At 53.3% G+C, this 20,156-nt stretch overlaps 4 protein-coding genes across 4 annotated transcripts; 2 read left to right on the top strand and 2 right to left on the bottom strand.

The window, feature by feature from the left end:
- Positions 1–551: 551 nt before the first annotated feature.
- Positions 552–4,913, top strand: bud4 (putative GTP binding protein (Bud4); the record flags this gene model as incomplete). Its single annotated transcript, XM_025722051.1, has 4 exons — positions 552–641; positions 701–3,509; positions 3,567–4,270; positions 4,326–4,913. 4 exons carry the CDS (start codon positions 552–554, stop codon positions 4,911–4,913), a joined length of 4,191 nt encoding a protein of 1,396 aa, XP_025576618.1.
- Positions 4,914–6,500: 1,587 nt separating this feature from the next.
- On the bottom strand, positions 6,501–8,539 carry BO80DRAFT_454002 (pseudouridine synthase PUS2; the record flags this gene model as incomplete). Its single annotated transcript, XM_025722050.1, has 4 exons — positions 6,501–6,702; positions 6,766–7,977; positions 8,042–8,249; positions 8,314–8,539. The coding sequence occupies 4 exons, from the start codon at positions 8,537–8,539 to the stop codon at positions 6,501–6,503; spliced, it is 1,848 nt and encodes a 615-aa protein (XP_025576617.1).
- Positions 8,540–8,774: 235 nt separating this feature from the next.
- Positions 8,775–10,788, top strand: BO80DRAFT_403597 (putative transcription factor TFIIE complex alpha subunit). The gene is made up of 3 exons (XM_025717653.1): positions 8,775–9,144; positions 9,214–9,309; positions 9,377–10,788. Exons 1-3 carry the CDS (start codon positions 9,050–9,052, stop codon positions 10,548–10,550), a joined length of 1,365 nt encoding a protein of 454 aa, XP_025576616.1. The 5' UTR covers positions 8,775–9,049; the 3' UTR covers positions 10,551–10,788.
- Positions 10,721–19,717, bottom strand: BO80DRAFT_423715 (putative ubiquitin C-terminal hydrolase). The gene is made up of 11 exons (XM_025719114.1): positions 18,715–19,717; positions 18,494–18,647; positions 15,669–18,408; positions 15,451–15,612; positions 14,658–15,401; positions 14,505–14,608; positions 14,245–14,441; positions 13,618–14,184; positions 11,418–13,553; positions 11,305–11,361; positions 10,721–11,241 (listed from the first exon to the last, which is right to left on the bottom strand). The coding sequence occupies exons 1-11, from the start codon at positions 19,343–19,345 to the stop codon at positions 11,177–11,179; spliced, it is 7,557 nt and encodes a 2,518-aa protein (XP_025576615.1). The 5' UTR covers positions 19,346–19,717; the 3' UTR covers positions 10,721–11,176.
- Between the last annotated feature and the right edge of the window lie 439 nt (positions 19,718–20,156).

The raw sequence follows: 20,156 nt of genomic DNA, 5'->3' as shown, positions 1-20,156 counted from the left end.
GGATGGTGTGTTGGGTTTCTCTTCCAATTCCGTCATTGTCCCTGCCATTGTTGCACATCTCTTCGCCATCTCGATCACTACTATCCCTTCGTTTATCCATCGGCTCCGTCCGGCAGGCTGAAAAGTAAAGAAATTCGGACCTGACGAATCGGCAATCGTTCGAATGATCTCCATTTTGTGACGCGTCTTATCACTCCGTTACGATTCCCATGAGCTGCTTAATGTCCAAGTGAAATTCAAGCGACTCATTTCTTGTCCTCGTTCTGTCATTCAACGCCTCTGATTTGTTCCGATCTCTTTTACTTATCGACTCCGTTGCATCCGCCTCGTATTCTTTTATTATTTGCCCCCCCAATTCGACTCAGCCAGGTATGCGCGCGTTACTGTTCGGCAAGGGATGGCCATTGTTGCATAGGCCTTGCATTGCTAAGTTATGACGAAAGAACCGTTGCTGATTCAGCTTCTCTAGCTGTGTTTTTTTCCAGGCGCTTCTGTCGACTTGATCTTTTCCGCTTTGATTCTGCGATTATTGCCGTGCATTTTGCAACAATATGGGCAGCAGTACCGGTCAACGCCCACTGACGGAGGTGAGCCCAATGGCCCAACGGCGAAATTCTCCGAGCTGGAGCCAGAGTACCAAAGTAGGTGGCTCCACGTGTTGTTAATCTTCCGACGCCGGACCTGACCATGTTCCCCCCAGATGACGAAAACCCACGAATCGTCACCGCACGAGATGCCATCCTCGCCGCGTCTCTTCTGGAAGGGCCGTGAGTCGGGTTCTCCCTTCCCAAGAAGCTCCGAGAACCAGACCCCCTACGACCCCGAGGCCTCATTTTCTCCTTCCAAGCGCCCCTCCCTTGAGAACCTTAAGCGCGCTTCGAGGGTCAAAAACAACAACATGTTCCGCGGTTACAACCAGGAGTACGACCCCGCGAATGTATATGTTCCACAGAGGCCCTTGGCCACCAGTCGCTCGCCGCAGAAGCAGGGACCGAACGTGCCCCAAGCGCGACTATCAGACATCCAAGATGGCAGCCAAATCGGTTCCAGACCCCCGTCCCCGAGCAAGGACCAGGTTCCCCCCGCCAAGTCATCTCTGTCTCGAGCGAGTCGCTTCGGCGCAAAGGATGCATTCGACCCCGAGAGCGAAATCTGGTCCGATATTGATGGAAGTCGGCATGCCAAAAGCGTGACCTTCGACGCCGCGCCGCCACAGGTGAACGAGTACGAGATGACCACGCCTGACCCGTCCTCCATCGCCTCCGGGTCCCGTGAAGGAAGTTATGATTCGGAGGAAGACGAAGGCGACATCAGTTTTGACCGTGAATCCTCCCTTGACCGGGACGACAGCTTCGATGCTTCCTTGGAGGACCTCGAGAAGACTCCTGTGGTCTTGCCGGAAGACTGGCGCTACATGAGCCCCGCCAATGCCAACGACGACCTGGTGAAGGAGGATGAGGATCCGTTTACGGAGGATGACGAAAGCCACAGCCCCGATCCGCGACCGTCCTCCCACCAAGGACCGCCTGTCCAGCATTCCCGTGTTGAGTCGCTAGATTCAAATGGCGAGCGCCGCCCTCTTCCCCCTCTTCCGCCTACAAACCGCCCGTCGTTTTCCCAGCATGGTTCGTCCCCGGGGAAGCTGGCTGCAGCCTTCGAGCTGGGAAGCGGTGGTCAACGTGTTCTGCCATCCCCTCCCGGCCCAGCCACGTACAGCAAGTCCGACATTACCGACCGTGCTCATGCGTCCATGTCATTGGAGGATAGACTGCGTTTGATGATGATTCAGGAAAATGAGAGGAAAAACAAGGATAAAGACCATGCGGATGCGCAGGTTGCCCAGCCGAATGCGGAGCATGAGGAGGAAGAGGAAGAGGAAGAGGAAGAGGAAGAGGAAGAGGAGGAAGACTGCGAAACCCAGGATAATGAATCAACCCCGAGAGAGGCTGCAGAAGACTCAGAGGAAGAGGCCACCGAGGTATTCTCACCCCCCCGGATCTCCAGGGATTCCATTCTCCGAGATCTCCGGAAGAGCGAGAGTTTCCTTGACGACTCTTTCGAGGACGTGTCCCAGATCGAATCGAGCCCTCATCATTACATGCATTATGACCCTGATGTCCCTATCCCATCCCTTGAGGACAATGACGACGAGTATGACGACGACGACGATGATGACCAAAGCAGCGTGGTGATCAAGCCAGAAGAGCACGATGACGATCTTTATGACATACCGGATTATTATGAAACGATAAAATCACAGAGTTCTTCTTCCAAAAGCCTGAAAGATCATCTGGTCGGCGATGACGAGGTCAGCCATCCAAGCTTGCCGCAGGAAGAGGACATGGCGCCGCAGAGCGGGTCGCAAGAGTCCGAAGACAGGCAGCCAACACCCGTTCCCGAGGTGCGAGAGGAAGCTCCCGCCGAACCGTCGAAAAATCAACCAGAACTAGAACCTCAAGAGAATGAACTGCCCGCCCCGAAGATGGCAGCTATGAGAGAGGCACTGCAGCGACCAGCGACGCCAGAAGACCATCACCAGATATCCGAGCCCTCGACTCCCGAGTCTGTCATCCGGCATCCTGTTGATGAAGAGGTCAGCGATGACGAGGTTTCTGCTGATGAGGATGTACCGGACCCCATTGCCACGGTCAAAGCCCCCGGAACTGGTTTGAAAACCCGTCCATCCCTGACACCTGCCGATATGGAACAAATGGCCGCCACCCGTCGCAAGGTCAGCGGGCAGCTGCCTCCATCCATGCCACACCTGAGCAAACAGAATTCGAACGATTCGCAGGCCTCCCAGGCCTCCCAAGGCTCTGACGGCTCTGCCCCTGACGAACCTGCCGCAGCCCAGCCCGCAAAGGAACCTACTCGCAGACAACCAAGCTTGATGAAATTGGATATCCCATTCAGCATCCAGGAAGAAGAGAGCCTTGGATTTGATATGGACAAGGAATTTGACCGAGTCATTGAGTCCCAAAAGGTGGCGTTTGAGCAATCCCTAACCCAACTCCGAAACACTCCGTCCACCACTCACCCCCAGGAACCCCTGCACCATGGACCAGGAGCCTATTCTTTGGATTCTGGACTGTCCACTAACCAGCATATCCCTAAACAGAGAGGTTATCTCATGCGACACAACACGAAGGTTATCATCGCCAGCAGCCGCAACGAGGACGAAAGTGCCCCGGCCGCCGGGGACACACCCACAGCGGCCCGACCCGCACCAACGCCGCGCAAGCCCAGTCAACAGACATGGACGACGGTGCCTTGGAATGGCCAGACTCGCCGTGCGAGTATGAGAACCTCCAGCGGGATGGTCCGCAAGAAGCCCGTCACGGGGCCTGCACCGCCGCTTCCAGGCCAACAGAGCAGCGTTCAAGAGCCCCCGGCGACCATTGAGGAGACCGAGCCCGCGTTGAACGGTGCCTTGGACGAAGGCGAAGAGCGTGGTCGCCTCTTTGTCAAGGTAGTTGGAATGAAGTATCTCGACCTGCCCCTTCCCCGAGGTAAGTGCATACCCTGTCTTACTGCATGGTCCGATTATTGATTGACAATCGTCCCAGGCGAGAGATCGTACTTCGCCCTCACGTTAGACAACGGTCTTCACTGCGTCACCACTGCTTGGTTGGAACTGGGAAAGACTGCCCCCATCGGCCAGGAGTTTGAGCTCATCGTGCAGAATGACCTTGAGTTCCAACTGACTCTTCAAATGAAGGTGGATGAGGAGAAGTTCCGCACACAGGAGCCTGCGCCGCCTGTATCCCCCACGAAGCAGAAGGCGTCAACCTTTAGTAAGATGTTTGCTTCTCCCCGTAAGCGCAAGGAGCTCGACATGAAACAACAACTTGTGTCCCAGCAAAACAAGGCTCGAGATGTCAACGCACCTGTGTGGGAGCGGCTTCGAACCCTCATCGCACGTGACGGAAGCTTTGCCCGCGCCTATGTTTCCCTCAGTGACCATGAGAAGCACGCCTATGGCCGGCCCTACACGGTGGATGTGGCATGCTTCAACGAGTGGGCTGTTGAAGAGCAGCCGAGCAGTGTGAAGAGCAAGAAGAGCACCACAAGCACATCATCCCAGCGGCGGCCTCCCTACAAGATCGGAAAACTGGAGCTTCAACTCCTCTTCGTGCCGAAGCCGAAGGGTGCCAAGGACGACGACATGCCCAAGAGCATGAACGCATGCATTCGGGAAATGCGTGAAGCCGAAAGCGTGTCCGCTCGCAGTTGGGAAGGATTTCTCTCTCAGCAGGGTGGTGACTGTCCGGTAAGCCTACCATGATCCCGGTGGTTCCGAAACGAAGCTAATGTTTCTTTGCTAGTTCTGGCGTCGTCGTTACTTCAAGCTGCAGGGCTCCAAGTTGACCGCGTACCACGAGACCACCCGTCAGCCTCGCGCGACCATCAATCTGTCCAAGGCCGTCAAGCTGATTGACGACCGGTCCTCCCTAGTCCAAAAGGAGACCACCACCCGGGGAGGTGGCCGTCGCAAGTCCGCGTTCGCCGAAGAGGAGGAGGGCTACATGTTTGTCGAAGAAGGGTTCCGGATCCGGTTCGGCAACGGCGAAGTGATTGACTTCTACGCCGACAGCGCGGCCGACAAAGACGGCTGGATGAAGGTGCTGGCGGACGCCGTGGGCAAGGGATCTTCTGGCAGCAGCCAAGTGAAGGCCTGGACCGAGGCAGTTCTCAAGCGGGAACGCAGCATGAAGGTGAAAAGGGAGACGATGGACCGGCCCCCTCATCCCGCGGCGCCGCCCCCGCCGCCGGCTAAGGATCCGGCCCCTCCGATGACCCCGACGGCGCCGGCGCCGCCCGTGGGTCGTCCTCGACACAAGCACACCCTGTCGCAGCCCGAAGTTCGCGGGGCGGACGCTCGCCGGCAGAAGACGCGCTCCCTGATGTTCTAGATATGACTTTGTATTCCACCATGTCACTTCTATCTCTTCTTGTGATTTGACCCCTTAACCTTTGGACCCGTTCTTTTTCTGTGTCTTTTCTCTTCTGTGTGGTTTCTACTTGTTCGTCTACGGTGTTGGAGCCCAGCCTGCTTGCTGCATCTTCCCTTTGTCCTATCCCTTGATCTAAGAATTTCAGCATCCAGCACTGTCCGTTCTGCCAGCGTTGTCTTCTTTGTTTTTCGTGTTTGATGTTCGTCCCGTTTCTGCTTCCTGCGCCGCCCTTCCATGATACATAGCGCCTTTCCTTCATGAGTCTATAATTGAGTTCTCGCTTCTCTGTGTATCAAAAGATCTCGGTCCGACATGTCACCTACGCAATCTAGCAATTGTAATTGTGCCCACTGCCTAGAGCCTATCTTGTGCTGTAGTGATCTATCGGTATGAGGATACCCCTATAAACCTCGATGTAAATTTCACCGACGGTCATGTGACCATCTCGCCGATTTCTTCCCTGTCTTCCGCACACGCTCCACTGTCAACCTTGTTTTCTGTATAAGCATACCTAGATTTTCAATTATTGATGCTATCAGTAGTCTCTCCTCATACGCAAGAATTATATATTTGTTGGTCTAGCATTCGATTCATAGTCTTAGATCATCTGTCCGGATTTAGTGTATGCGGATATATATATCTTCCCCACAAGATACAACGAAAACAACGTCGAAACTGGAGTAAACCTCACTAAACTGAACAACGAAGTGAAAAAAGCGCAATAAAATACTAGGTCGTGGCCTGCGGGCACGACCTACGGTCTCGCACACAGCTCAAGGCATTCCGAAGCGCATTTTCTTACTAAAGCAGACAACTCTCTCTAAATTACATGAATAATGTACGCAAGTTCTGCAAGTTATATAGAGGCACGTAGGACCTCACGTAGGGCCTCAGACAGGGCCTCTGAAGCTATTCAGAAAAGTAAGCTAGAAAGAAAAAAAAAAAAACGAAAGGAAATGGCAGAACAAAAGTCACGTTACTGGTGAAAAATAAAAGCCAACAAGAAGCTGAATCTGTGACTTTTTTGGACCAATGAGAAGCGAACGGGCTGGCAACAGACCTAGTAGGAGCAAACCTAGAGTTACTCAGCGCTAGCGCGCTTCGTAAATGAAGATCAAATCATTGTTATAAGCTTGTAACTGGCGATGAATTTAGTATGATTATATCGCCGAGGAGAAAATGTGAAAAGGTCGGAGTGTACGGAGGACTCCGGAGGTATAAAGCGGAGTGGAGTGGTTTCTACGCCGAGATCGATTCGATGCAGGGAAAACGACTTTATCATTTTTCTTTACAAAAATAAAAAAAAGAAAAGAAGAAGAAAGGGAGCAAAAGCTGATAGGTGAGAAGATTTATAGTGCTTAACGAGAATACTTGTTTATTGAAAATTAGGAGAAAGGCACTTTCACAAAGAATAATACGGACGCATTTTGTTTCGTTCTTTTGAGGGTGAGTATAGCATGGCGATGGATGGCTTCTATACATATCCCACCCACCCATCGGCCACTGCTCACTCGAGAGGATATCTATCTATACATCATCATCTATCTAACCTCCTTCTTCTCCGCCGTTCGGGGCAGCACCCTCGTCATCGGATCCGCCCTCGACTTCTGCCAGTGCCTCGCGCTGGGACTTCTTCCCCTCTGGACCGGTCGTAGGGAGTAGTTTGGCGGCGGGGATGCCGCCTGACGTGATGTAGAGGAACTCCTCCTGGGAGTAGTGATCGAGATGGCCGAAGAAGGCAGAGAAGCTGGAGAGGATGGTTAGTTGAGTTACTGATGATTAAAAATTATGGGGGAAGGATGGAACGTACGCGTTAGATTCCTCTTCCTCGCGGAAAATACGATCGTAGATCTCACGCTGCTTGAATTCGTTAATCGTATCGGCGTGCTTGTCGAAGTCGATGGGCTCTTTGCCGGTTTCCAGGGTCTTGCGGTTGTACGAGTTGAAGACGGGCCGTTCGAGAAGCAGACCGAGACCCGGGGCCTTGGGGATGGCGATCTTGTTGGCGCCGTAGGTTTCGACAATACGCTGGGGATCGCAGCCGCAGCGCACGACCATGGCGGCCATGGCGACCATCTTGCGGATCTGGTGCATCATGAAGCTTTGGCCGTGGACTTTGAGGCTGAGCCATTCGGTGCCGTTAATGAGGATGGGTTCGGGGGCGGCGTTGAAGGACTTGATGTGACGTTTCGAGGACGGATCGGCGTGCACCTTCTGGATCGTGTAGTTGAAGAAGTTATTCGTGCCGACATACTTGTCGAGGGTTTCCTGGACGCGAGCCAGACGGGCGGGCGGGATGCGGTAGGCCTTCTTGGCCTTGAGATACGCCGCCTTGACGGCCTTGACGGTCTGGAAGATTTGGCGTCGGCGGGCTTCTTCGGCCTCGTCGGCTTCGGCAGTAGGCTTCTCTTCCGAGGCTGGCTGTTCGGTGGCCGGGGTTCCCTCTTCGGTGGGCTGTCCTTGCTTCTCGAAGAGCTCATCCTGCGCGGATTGGTCCTCATCGTTCAGGTGCAGGACCTTCTCGATGAGCTTGCGAATGTCCTCGGGCGTCTCCTCGAGGATCGGACAAATATACTTGTCATCGATCTCCTCCCAGTATCCAGCCACTTCCGCCTGTCGCGCCTTGTGAGCCTCCAGGTCACCTTCCTTCTCGGCATACTCGACGAGTTTCTTGCCCAGGTAGGTGCTGGGATGGGGCGGCAGGAAGCAGTAAGTCGGGATGAGGTATTCGTAGATGCGCGAGTCGCACAATTGGTAGCTGCTGAACGACTTGTTCGTCACGAGGATATCCCAGACGCGAATCTGCGGGCTGAGCTTCTCGTTGATCTTCTGAATGATATCATCGTCCTCGACAATCAGCTTGAGAGAGACAATGTTTCCGGCGGCATGGACACCCTTATCGGTACGCGCGCACCGCACCAGCGACGACTTCTTCGGATCGGTTGCGTTAGCCTTGGAGATTGCGCCGGCCGCCACGAAGGCTGCGAAGAGTTCTCCTTCGATGGTCTTTTCTGTGTCACTCCTACAGACAATCAGCATCAGCCCAAACATGTCTCCCGATCGACCACGCGGGCTCTAGATCATACAATTGCATGCCCTTGTAACCCGTTCCCGAGTATCCCAGCAGCACGGCGACCTTCTTTTTCGGGCGGCGCTGCTCATTCTCGATATCTTCCTTGGAGAACTCAGTAGCGTAGACAGGAGCCTTGACCTCCTCTCCGCTCTCAATCTTCCGACGTTTCGTTTCCTGCTGAGCATCATGGCGGGCTCTCTTATCTACCATTTGCCGACTTGCTAGGTTAGCTGGATGTCAGACAATGCATCGCGCAATTGAATATCCGGACGGGCCTGCGCATACCTCCATTCGGATCTTCCCAGATTCCGCTTCTTACGAGCTGAATCAGCTCCGCCTCCGGCTTGCGGAGATCTTCCCTCGTGATTTCCCATGGTATGCGACGGGCCCTGATCGAGCGCAAGTAGTCGGGACCAAAGAACCGGACTTGAGAGGCACGCGGAGGAAAGCGCGCAATGTGACGAGACAAGTGGGGGGGGAGAGGGCGTCGCAAGAAGATGTGGGCGGACATGGGAAAAGCTGCTGGCGATGCTCGTCTTCATCGCGGGTTTTTGCCGCATTTGCCTTCGCCGGGCCCCGGGGCTAGGCCCGATGCGGATTTCTCGCTGTTCCTCAGGCAGAAGCCAATCGCTGCCCCAGGTATTAGGGTGTCAAGGTGTCCAAGGACTCATGCCTCAGGTGTCGAGATTGGCCAGCTCCAGCTTTCGTCTTTCATCTTTCATCTTCATCTCCAGCTCCATCTTCTTCCATCCTCCATTCTTTCACTTCGCTCAGCCCTGAACACCCTGCGCACACCCAATCAACCACTCCCGGCCATCTACCGGCTAGCATCACCTTCGCCTCCGCCTCCGCCTCCCCGCTGTCTCCCTACAAAGCATGTGGTCCTTGCGGTGCCGAGCTTAACATCGGAAGACATATCGACATTTGCGCCAGTTGCGCCGACAGACCTCAGCTGCCCTGACGACCCCACGATCCCCTCTATATTCTACCTTAATTCCAGCCAAGATACACAACCTCAACCATGGATCTCGCCAACACCCTCATTCGCAGCGTCGTGCGCGCCTTCTACGAGACCCGTCACATTCTCGTCGTCGATGCGCTCTTCATCCACTCCGTGTACGTCCCGCACCCCGATGTCATCGCAACCTAAGAAACCCTGCATACTAACCCTTCTCCCCCCACCAGTCTCCACGCCGAAGACCTCGCCTTCCTGCTCGGCATGCAACAAAAAGACCTTCGTAAACTATGCGCCAAGTTGCGCGAAGACCGTCTAATCTCCGTGTACGCACAGCACCCTCACCTTACTACCACCACCACCCCTCCCAGCTAACCATCCGCCTACACGCAGTAACACCCGCGCAGAGATCCGCGACGGATCTACCCGCCCTGTCAATCGCGAATACTACTACATCCCACTGCACCCCGTGATCGACGCGATCAAGTACAAAGTCTCCAAGTTAACCTCGACCATCAAAGCGCAGTACACGCCGAGCCAAGAACGGAAAGAATACATCTGCCTCCGATGCAGCGCGGAATGGACCGAGCTCGACGTACTAAGTCTCTATTCCGAGGAAGGCTTCGAGTGCCAAAACTGCGGAGCGATCCTCGAACGTACCGAGGACGTCAAAGGTGCCGAGGGCATCGACCGGACCGGCCACGAGAAGAACAGCAAGCTAATGAACCAACTCGACACGATGCTCAAACTCCTCAAACAGATCGACACCGTCGAGATCCCCCCCAACGATTTCGACACCGCCTGGGACCACAAGGTCGACGTCATCCGAAACCAGCAGACCCATCCAACCCGCGCGGCGGTAATCGTCCCCTCCAAACAACAAGAAGCCGTCCGCGGCAACACCAAGACCGACGCCGCCGCCCTGGAAATCTCCCTAACATCCAGCGCCGAGAAAAGCGCCGCCGAACAAGCCGCCGAAGCGGCGCGCAAAGCCGCAGTCGAGAAACAGAACGCCCTCCCCGTCTGGCACACGCATTCGACGGTGTCCACCTCCGCTGGAAACGTCCCCCGGGTCAAATCCGAGACCGACCTCGACATCAAGCCCGAGATCAAATCGGAAGACGAAGATCGCAAACCAGAGCTGGATGCCCTGGACGACAAGGTCGCTGCGTACTATGCCGAGATGGAGCGCGAAAAGGCCCTCCAGGCCCAGGAGGATGCCAGTAGTGCTGAGGAAGATTCCGACGACTTTGACGAGGAATTCGAGGACGTCGGAGGCGTGTCCGCCAGTGACGCCGCTTCTCCTGCTGTTAATTCTACTCCGACGACAGGTGGTGGTGCCGGGGGACCGACCAGTGCACCGATGAATACTACGAACTCCTCAATGGGCATCAAGAGGGAGCTGGATACGGATTATTCGAGTGTCAGCGCTTCCCAAACGGCGGTGGCTACGCCATCCACGGGCGGGGATGAGGGACCCGCGTCGAAGAAAATCAAGGTTGAGCCCGAGGTCAAGAAAGAAGAAGAGTCGGACGAGGATGACGATGAGGAGTTTGAAGATGTATAGCATCTGCTCCATTTCAATTCTCATTTCACCCCCTTTGCTACGGGCGCTGGCGCCTGTTACACACGATACATGAGATCTACCCTGGGCACTCAATATTTGTTCACTCGTGACTCAGTCCCGGTCCGGCCGGGACGTATGATAGACGAATGTAAGATTAGAATAGTCCCTTTGATGTGGGATAACAAGTCCTCAAGTTTCATCAGATTTGGAGCCAACACGTGTGCAAGATCACATCCCGAAGCATGGCGTGTCTAATCAACTGCCCGCAGGCCTATCTTTGGCAATAATAAAACTCCCTCGGGTGTATGAAAATGTGACGGCAATGTTGCAGAAACCAGCACCCCCCCAGAAAACGCACAACAGACCTTCCCTGTAAAGCCACGACGACACAATTCCCGTTGCATTAACACATGGTATGGAAACAAAACGGCATCGCGAGAAAAGCAAATCGACACGCAAAGCAACAGTAGCCGGAACGGAAGCAAAGGCCCAATTCTGTTAGAACCGGCTGAGTTAAGGAAACGCCGAGAAATGCAGGCCATAAGCACACAAAAAGCGTTTTATCGTAAATTCGTCTCTCATATGTGATACAAGTGAAACACCTCAGCGCAGTGCCGGACGTAGGGCTACGGAGAACCTGCCAGTCCCATTTCGGAATCACTGGCCATAACGGAGTTGTCCTCCCAGTCTTCTATACAAGGTAATTAGAGTCTAGACACCTAAAGGCTAGACGGGCATCCAAATCTATACTTACCAGACGCCAACTCTTCTGGCACGTCAACGACCAAGTCTTCCACGGCTGCGATGGTTTCTATAAAGCCTCCTGTCAGTAACAGTCAACTACCTATGCTTCCTGGAGTAACGTACCTTGAGCTTGCATAATAGCCTCCTGGTCTTCCTCACTGTCTCCAAAATACGTGCTTAGGCAATGCTCAACGACGGTGCGGATGGACTCCACGGCTCTTGGTTCGACATTACATCCTGGGACGTTGACGTATGTTTTCCGCAACCTGTCAACGCTCATAAGGACCAACTTTTTGGCAACTTCAGTTTGGTGCGTCTGCCAATCATCGCCCATTTCTTCCGCTTCGCCGGTGAACAGAATCTGTCGAAGTACCTCCAGAGTCATGTTTCGGACCGCTCTCTCTGGGTAGATTAGCAGAGTGGGAGCCCACTCTGGCACAGTGTCGATGAGATGGGTCAAAAACCAAGCTTCGTTGAGCCCAAGCCTGTCATTGCGACTGCCCATAATGCTCGTGAAGAACGAGAGATGCTCCCGACCACCGCTGTTGTTGATGGTTTCGACCCCTTTAGCAACGAAGTCGAGTAAGCTGGTGATTCTAGCCTCGTCAGGACCTCGGCGACAGAATATCAGTGTCGCTTCCAGAAATGGGGCACAGAGATTGGCAGGTGCCACTCTAAGACCTTCTTCTAGAGCTTTACAGATCGGATCCATGAGGCTAGCGTCGGGCTCTGCATCCACAAAGTTACTGACGATAGCTCTGCACGCCGCCGGGCTATTGTTACTGGTAAGAATCATCTTGAGGAACAAGAGCTCCTTGTTCTTCCCCAGTGGCCGGATGAGGAACGTTTCTGTCGAAGTGAGAGTGTACCTGCCATCTGGCAAAGCGCGTCGTTTGTCATCTGAACTGGGCGGTACAGTAAGGTCAGTATGCGTCAACAGCAATGCCAAGACATCCATCAGCTTCTTGTATGAAAATCTCCGTCCTTTCTCCATCAATTTGATGAAGACCGCGTACTGACGCCGCAACCGCTTCGAATCTTCATGCTCAAGCCACACGATTTCAAGGCACTTGAGAAGGAACCCGTTGTTGAGCACTATACCGGCCTCGTATTGCCCGAAGCCTGTAAGTAATAACAAGAACTCGAAATAGTCATCCCATGAGCGACTGGCGGTATAGAGGGTCGACCACAGGCCATCCAGTGTGCCCACAACATTCTCGAAGCCGTGCAGGTAGCGCATTTGCCATTTCTCCTTTTCGGCACTGCCATCGTCCGCTTTCTGGTGGAGATCTTGCAGTTTTGAAAGGGCACACATGATGATCCTCATCGAACTGTTGCGGACAGCGGCGTGGGGACTCCTTAGGATCAAGTTGCGGATCGCTGCCGGCTTACGTTCGAACCACTGCAGGACTCTGTAAGCGGCCTTCGGTACGTCGGTAATGATTCCCACGATTTCAGCCACAAATGTTTCCAGACCCAATGGTTCCCTGGCCCTCGAAAGCAACTGCTCGAGTGTATCCAAGGCAACAAAAATCATGGACTTATCCAGCTTGGTCCGTTTATCACTCCTGGATTCCTTCGTCCCATGAAGCATGGAAAGAAGATATCGAACGAAAAGGGCGTGATATGGATCCATCAGACAGTAAGTCCGTATAAATATCTCGTTCTCCATCACGATGTGGTTCGCAAGAGCCACAGGCAAGGGCACGCGTACAGGGTGGTGAGGTCTTGTAGGGTTGTAAACCGACTTCGCCGCCTCCATGCTGGAAGCACGTTGATAAAATAGCATATAGGCGTTCCAGACCTTGTTGAACCGGACTTGGCCCATGGCAGAGGACTGTAGGGAGTCGTTGTAGCCACCGAAACATTGGTCTGCGAGTTTTCCTTGGTCAAATCGGCTAACATCGGAGTCATTGAATTCGACCCATGAGCCTCTGGCACCAGTGGTAGGTCTTTCGCGGATGTACGAATAGTAGTGGCCGGATTCAGCCGTACCACTGTGGACTAAGACACCGACCAGCTCGAAGATATCTTCCTGGACGTCAGCAGCCTGGTCAGAAAGATATTCCACCTTAAAAGGGCTCATGTCAATGAACTCCGGGAACTGAAACTCGTCATTTATCTTGCTTCGCAACATGGTCACCATGTCAAAGTCAAAGCGCTTCAGATGAAAGATGAGATTGTCAGGCACATCTTTCAAGCACGCTCGTTTAACAGCATCGACATGGCGCCCGCATGATGTGCAAGAGTATTTGTTGTCTGCAATTAGAGAAAGTGTTAGTGCGAAAACCCCTTATACCATCCGGGTCAATTATGAACTTACCGCCTTGCATGATCTCTCCTTCGACATATGCTTGCAGGCTCTCTTCAAGACTCGCTTTATCCTTGATTTCGCACTGAATGGCGGAGAAAGGTTCAAGACGCTCGGAGATATGGGGGCATTCTTTTGACTTGATTTGTTGGACCAACTGACCGCCGTAGAACGACCGAAACTTCTTCTTGCACTCTGGATCAGAGATCAGGGCCTCCCATCTATCGAAGAGAAGGTTGTAGAACTCGTCGACATCCATCTGGATGGTAACATCGATGGGTTCGTTATCATACGTGCGTATCGTGTCAACGAATGCCTGGGAGTCGACGCTTTTGGTCCACGTTTCCTGCATGTACCCAAACAACTTCTTCGTCTCAAAGAGCAGCTTCTGGGAGCCCTCCGGATCTTCGAGATGAAGTTGCAGCATGAAGTCACGAAACCCAACGTTCATGAAAAGCTGGGTAAGAAGAGAATTCAAATAGCAGGTGTTGGAAAGATTCTTCAGCCCGGCATATCCTTCCGGCGACCGGATCATTTTGTAACGGTCGAACCCCCAAGAGGGAGAATAAGTGTAGTCCTCTGAGTGGGAATCAGCAAGAAACGCTGAGGAAGGGCGGATAGGCGGCTGGGTGTCCAAACCTAGGGGAATGATCTCTTCGAGACGCTCCACGATTTTTGAGTAGTCCTCGTCGACCTTGCAGAGCTGGCACAAGATACTGTACAGCTCCTGGCGGGTTTGCCCGTGCATGACAGGGATTTGGGGTACGATGACATCAGCCGAGGACAGGGAGAGATCGGGGAAGAGGTATTGGTCGAATAAGCTCTCGGCGAGGTCGCTGTGAAGTCAGTACAGGTAAAAAAAGGTATACCAGGTCTCGCCTCCAGCGAGCGGAACTTACGAGGTATCGACCGTGGTGTCGTTAGAACTTGCCAGATCCAGGCACAATCTAAGAAGGCGAGAAAACCCCAAGATGAGATGGTCCACGGGCTCGCGGCCAACGAACTGAAGAAAAGGTTAGCATCGACGATGCATATCTTATAAGAAAACCGACCTCTTCTGTCCGATGACGCAGCATGGTAGCGCTCCACTGCTTCAGGTATTCACTGAATGCAAGATCATGTGGTGACCTCTCCGCAACCGAGCGAAAAACCAGATTAGCAATTTCAAAAAATTCCTGGCACTGACGCGCATGGTCTACTGTCACCGGAAAAGCCTTGACAAAAGCATCCCAGATCGTTGCAAGGATCTCGATCCGGATCGGATTATCAGACGCTGATGCGCCTCCTGTCTCCTGTGGGTCCGACCCAACAGCCTTCGGTTTTCTCAGTAGTTTGGAGGGACTGCAAGTGACAGCAATGTTTTCCGCGATCCCTTTACGAATGGGCTGACGATTTTCCTCCAGAAGAAGTGAACGAAGGAGTTCATCGAATTGTACCTGTCGCTTGACAGCTTCCCAGAAACAAAGGTCCCTCACTGAGCCCTCGGACAGGACAGCAAATGAGTTACAGATCAATTTAGCGATGCCAGTTTCGGGAAGATAGGAGACAGGTAGACGTCGCGCCACTTCCATGAAGTGGAGGAGCTGCTGGGCTAATGCCGCTGGATTTGGAACCGCAGAGGCTTCATCTGGGAGAGCTGGTCGTACCAGAAGAGCGTAGAGGAGGCACTCGACCATATGAGATGCGAACAGAAGCTTGGCGGGGCTATCTTTCAAAGAATCCGACATTGCGGGGCGCGTCAACGCAGAAACCAGGACACGGACGCTATGAGACACATATTCTGGATTTGGGGACGCCTAGCAACGAGTTAGTCAAATATACGCCAAACGGGCACCATATCCTTACCTCGAGGGATTCTTCCCGCAGGGTCACTGAAAGTGCATTGACCGAGTAAAGAAGGCTATACGGCTTGTTCATTGGAAACATGTCGTCCTCAGTCTTGTCGGCGGATTTCACCAACTGCAGAACCCTGTCCTGCGGCGGGAAAACGACAAGGAAGTCATATATCTATTACAAGGATGGTCAGGATGGAAGAAGAAGAGGCCTGGGTTTGGAAAGCTTACCTCTCGTGCTAAGTGGTCCTCGAGTACGAGAAGATCATAGAGATCGTCAAAGTGTTTGAGCACTTCAGAATCGACTAATGTCAGCGACTGACGCCTACCAGTCAGCGCTAGTTCGCGACTGTCTGGGTCTCGACGAATAAGAAGTAACCCCGAGCCGAGCTTCAAGTCCCGGATGGTCATGTCAGGCTTCTCAAGAAGGTCAGTCCTTTGGCCACCAGATATCGTACTGAATTTAGTGAAGCCGGTAACACGCACGAGTGTTTCCACGAGCTCCGCAGCGGTTGACAGATCACCAATAGGCAATGAGCGAACTTTTGACTGGGTACCACCATTGAAAGTTTGGTAGCGGATATCTATTACCTCCCCTTGGACAGGCTTGCCAGGTAAGTCGAGAGGCAGGTTTTGCGGCGGGCTATACTGAGGACGACTCCGCAAGCCTTGTAGAAATTGACGAAGAAAAAGTAGTGAACGGCTGAACCTCAGCTCCTCTGCCTTGACAACGTCAAGTTTGGAGGCGACTGCCTCCGTTGATTCGTCCTGAGCTGTGCTGGCATTCTCACGATACTCCTTCAACCTCAACGCAGCAGACTTGAGCTGGTCAACACAACGATCCACCAGAGCAATGTGAGTAGCCTCAACAGCAGACCGTGGAGACCGGTTGATCACGCCCTGATCGAGATAAACCTCAATGGCGAAAGCAATCGCATCTGTCTCAATCGTACCAGGCGGAGCGGTCAAAATAAAGCTCCATATTCGATCCATACCTGGAATTGCCACGACTTCATTCTCGCCAGCTATTGGTGGAGGATTGAAACGGACCTCGTAGTTAATGGTCTGCTTTGCAAATTGAAGAACCTCAGGAAGGTAGTCTTCAGAAGGTGAGAGCTCGGGTAGATAGACCTGAATGCATCGTTCAATGAACGAGTTCGGTTGGGCGCTATACCGGGTAGTTCCGCAGAGCATATCCCAGAGAGCTCGTCTACCTTGCTGCGCGAGAGTCTTGGCCATGAAGACTTTGCGCCAAAGCAGATCACCAAGGTCGGGAGTGATCGTGTCAGGCACCATATCGATGATTCGGGCCAGCATGTGGATCCTCGCGGAGAATCCGGTTAGAGAAAATGGATCGGTAAAGTCTGTCTGGTCCATGTCCACCGTTTGGGCCAGCTCAGTGATCACCAAGCGGGTCAGGTCGTATTCCTCGGCAAGCTTTCGAAGCTCCTGGGAATCAGTACCAGGAAGAAGGGCATTCAGAGCCTGGATGCTGCCAACAGTAAACTGGTTCATTTCAGCGATGTCTTGAAGACATTGCTCATATGTCTCCATCTTATCCACCTCACTCAAACCGATGTCCATGAATGAACTCAGCTGGGCACCTGCACACTTCTGTAAAAGGGCCTTGTGCTCAACGGGCAAATCGTCGGCGCCAGCACTCTCACGAATCAAACGCACGCATAAGCGCAGCGGAATAGCATCAACATGGGTCTGATCTTGTAGGTCACGACGACTTCTGTCGCCATATTTCTCTCGCACTTGGTGGAGAAGCTGCTCACAGAAGTCTACCATGCGCGCATCGAAGCGAGACAATGGCAGATCCAGCAGCTTCGAACACAAGTAGAGCAATGCAGGCGACGTTGGCAGATGCATATGAAACGTCTTGCCCAACATCGCTAAAACTTCGGACACTGTTCGTGGGTCCGGGCTCTCCGTTACTGTTTTCCATATCGTGTCAGTGTCAGCATCGGTATATGTAGATGTGACAACAAGGAATCCGACAATGTTCCCACTTCTGCTGATCAGCTGAGGGTGAGAATCAATTCCCACGATGTATTCAACAATCCGGTTTTGCCGTAAGAAGCCCACAAGGTACTGGACTATAGGATGCTCAACGCCATCGGGATTGCTCTGGATGTGTTGTCTCCATACATTGACCAGGTCCGCCTGCATTGCCTCCATCCCATGAACACGCAGCTCCATTCGTCCGTCCATGATGTGTTTCTTCAGGACGGCAAACTTCCAGCCGTAGTGGATGATGTACGAACGATCATCGGGCGTAAGGCCTTCGGGGAGTTGTATCGCGAGATCCTTGGCGATCTGCCCAGCAAGTTCTGGATCACGGCGGCACAATGTGAGGTAAGACAATGCTATGAGGCGAAGCATCGATTCGCTCGTATCACTGGACACCCAGGGCGACTTCTTGGTTATGTGAGTCTGATACTTATCATCCGCGGCGCGGATCAAAGTGTAGGCACGTTTCATGGTGCGAGAATAGACGGAAGAATTTGACAGAGTATCATCCGCGCGGTACCTCCGCCGCTCGTTCCCTGACTCTAGCAGGTTATGCACGATCGTCACAATTGAGACCAGCGAGGTCGATAGCTGAGGCCAGCGGGTAATGAGAGTGAGAATGCAGACAGCATGTTCAGACAAACGCTGGACAATGTCTAAAGGGGAAGAGGCGACCTGATCGTTGGTACGCGCGAGCAGATTTAAAACTTCAGACCCATGCATCTTCTCCATGGCCCGGAAAAACGGGATACTATTTAATTGTAGGATCCAACCCAATGATGGCAGGTAGGCTTTCGACAATGGATCCGACATTTGTGCATCTGCGTCTTCCATGACTTGAGTCAACAAGAAGGTGTCCAGGCCCACAACGTGAAGCGCCAGTTGAGCGTAGTCGAGGAAGAACTCCTCCAGACAAGTCCATGGTCCTCGACCTTCATCCGGTAGAAACGCTGAGCTGTGAAATTGTCAGTGCTTGTCGTCCGTGTGATTGATGGGCCAACTGCATGGCGATAGTCCAAAAACAACTAGGGATCGCTTACGTTCTTCGTAACAAGCTATCCACGACCGTGGGCAGCTCCTCCCAAAAGTCCCGCTCTTCCGCCAGTACTTCATACGTTAACTGATCCAAATTATTTGCGACGTCATCTAGCCAGCCTTTCACGGCAATAAAGACCGGTATCTCATGCTGCGACCCTATAGAATGACTTAGTATGAGTACCGCAACAGTTGACTTGACGCAACAGAAGAAGGAATCTCTTACCTTTCTCAATGATCGCACAGATCTCCTCTAGGTTCTCCCGCAACTCATTGCCCAAGTGGATTTTCGGGAATGAATCCGTCAGAGGTTGGTCATGTAGCTGTACCACGTCCGGTGTTTCTGGTTCCCGCATCGCCTCACCCAGGGATTTCCAATTAGAGGTATTGGGATCCTGATCCATATCTTCCAAATCGGCTACTTCGATCTCCGGGCTCTGGGCAGGCGATGATGACAGCGATATGGCGGTGGAAGCGTCAACGCCGGCCTCACCCGCGGACGGAGCGGGGAGATCGCCGCTGGGATGTTCGACCGGGGAGTCTTCGGAAGCAGACGCCATCTTGTCGGGGGTAGGAGTCTTCAGCTTAATGGCCACTCGACTGGCGGGGCGAGAGGAGGGAGAAGCTTCTTGGCCCGTTGTGGCAGGAGCATCCGGGATATGGTCGGGGAGTCGAGAAGCGGCCGTTTCGCTGGAAGCGGACCACGACTCACAGGCACGACTTCCACTGTCGAGACGAGGGCGTTTCCGGGTAGATTGGGGATCGGACTCTTCCATGGGATGGCCGAGCGGACGCGTCGAGTCGCTCGAGATAGCGTCAGGCGGGGTGCTAGAGCTGTCTAGCGGGGCAGCTGCCATGACATTTTCTTAGCCCGTTCGATGGGGACCTCGAAATGCGGCAACGAAGTGAATGGGGAAGCGGGAGGGAAGGATCGAAGGGGATCTAATCGGGGGGGAAAGTTTGATAGGAAGGGGAGCGTAGAAGATCGAGCGCCCGGGGACAAGGAAAGGGAGCGAGGTAAGTAGTGAGAGGAAGGCAAGCAAGCCGTGTCGCTGCTGCGGATAAGAACAATGCGGGAAAGGATGGAATCCAGCTGGCGGAGGGCGAAAGGGCGTTTGCCGCAGGGAGCAATGGATCAAGAAGTAGCTGTCTAGACCCCAGGGGAGATGCAGGTCTTGAACGAGCAAAGCTGAACAAACAGCTAGCTGAAGGCCGGGCGTGAGGGAAACTGGCAGGCAAGTGAAGAAATGAATGGAGGACGAGGCCCAGCTCTGACGTTGCGGTGGAGCAGTGGATTGGCGGCTTTCAGGGCGAATCGGGGAGAGCCTGGAAATGAACGGTTTCTTTCAGCCAAACTCTCGGAACTGGTCTCTCCACCTAGTAAGGGATTCTAGGCTCCTCTTTTTGGGACTTAGGTGCTCCGCAATTATTCTATCATCCTTGTGACCCTTTCTACCTCTTGTTGGGTATTTTCATCACTTCCTCTCTATCAAACTGACTGTTCATCTGCGGCGCGGAAAGAAGCTGTGGTTACTGGGGAGGAAAGCAGTGTGTATCTTTACCCAGAAGAAGCTCCCCGAGGATACCTCGGTATTACCTACGATACTTCACTTGTTATAGATAAACACAGTCTGGACTGCAAGCCCAGCTGTGATGGCTCGGGAAGTA

This window comes from Aspergillus ibericus (assembly GCF_003184845.1).
Source record: "Aspergillus ibericus CBS 121593 unplaced genomic scaffold BO80scaffold_13, whole genome shotgun sequence".
Lineage (NCBI taxonomy): Eukaryota > Fungi > Ascomycota > Eurotiomycetes > Eurotiales > Aspergillaceae > Aspergillus > Aspergillus ibericus.
The sequence above is the reverse complement of the archived record's forward strand: the minus strand, read 5'-3'. Positions and strand labels throughout refer to the sequence as shown.

Excerpts from the sequence above, each read along its gene's own strand:
- BO80DRAFT_403597 (XM_025717653.1), top strand. The coding sequence starts at position 9,050 with ATGGATCTCGCCAACACCCTCATTCGCAGCGTCGTGCGCGCCTTCTAC. Across the intron at positions 9,145-9,213 it reads GCGCTCTTCATCCACTCCGT|TCTCCACGCCGAAGACCTCG; the intron begins GTACGTCCCGCA and ends TCCCCCCACCAG. Across the intron at positions 9,310-9,376 it reads GAAGACCGTCTAATCTCCGT|TAACACCCGCGCAGAGATCC; the intron begins GTACGCACAGCA and ends GCCTACACGCAG.
- BO80DRAFT_423715 (XM_025719114.1), bottom strand. The coding sequence starts at position 19,345 with ATGGCAGCTGCCCCGCTAGACAGCTCTAGCACCCCGCCTGACGCTATC. Across the intron at positions 15,402-15,450 it reads TGCGGGAAGAATCCCTCGAG|GCGTCCCCAAATCCAGAATA; the intron begins GTAAGGATATGG and ends ACTCGTTGCTAG. Across the intron at positions 13,554-13,617 it reads AGGAGAGATCATGCAAGGCG|ACAACAAATACTCTTGCACA; the intron begins GTAAGTTCATAA and ends CTCTAATTGCAG.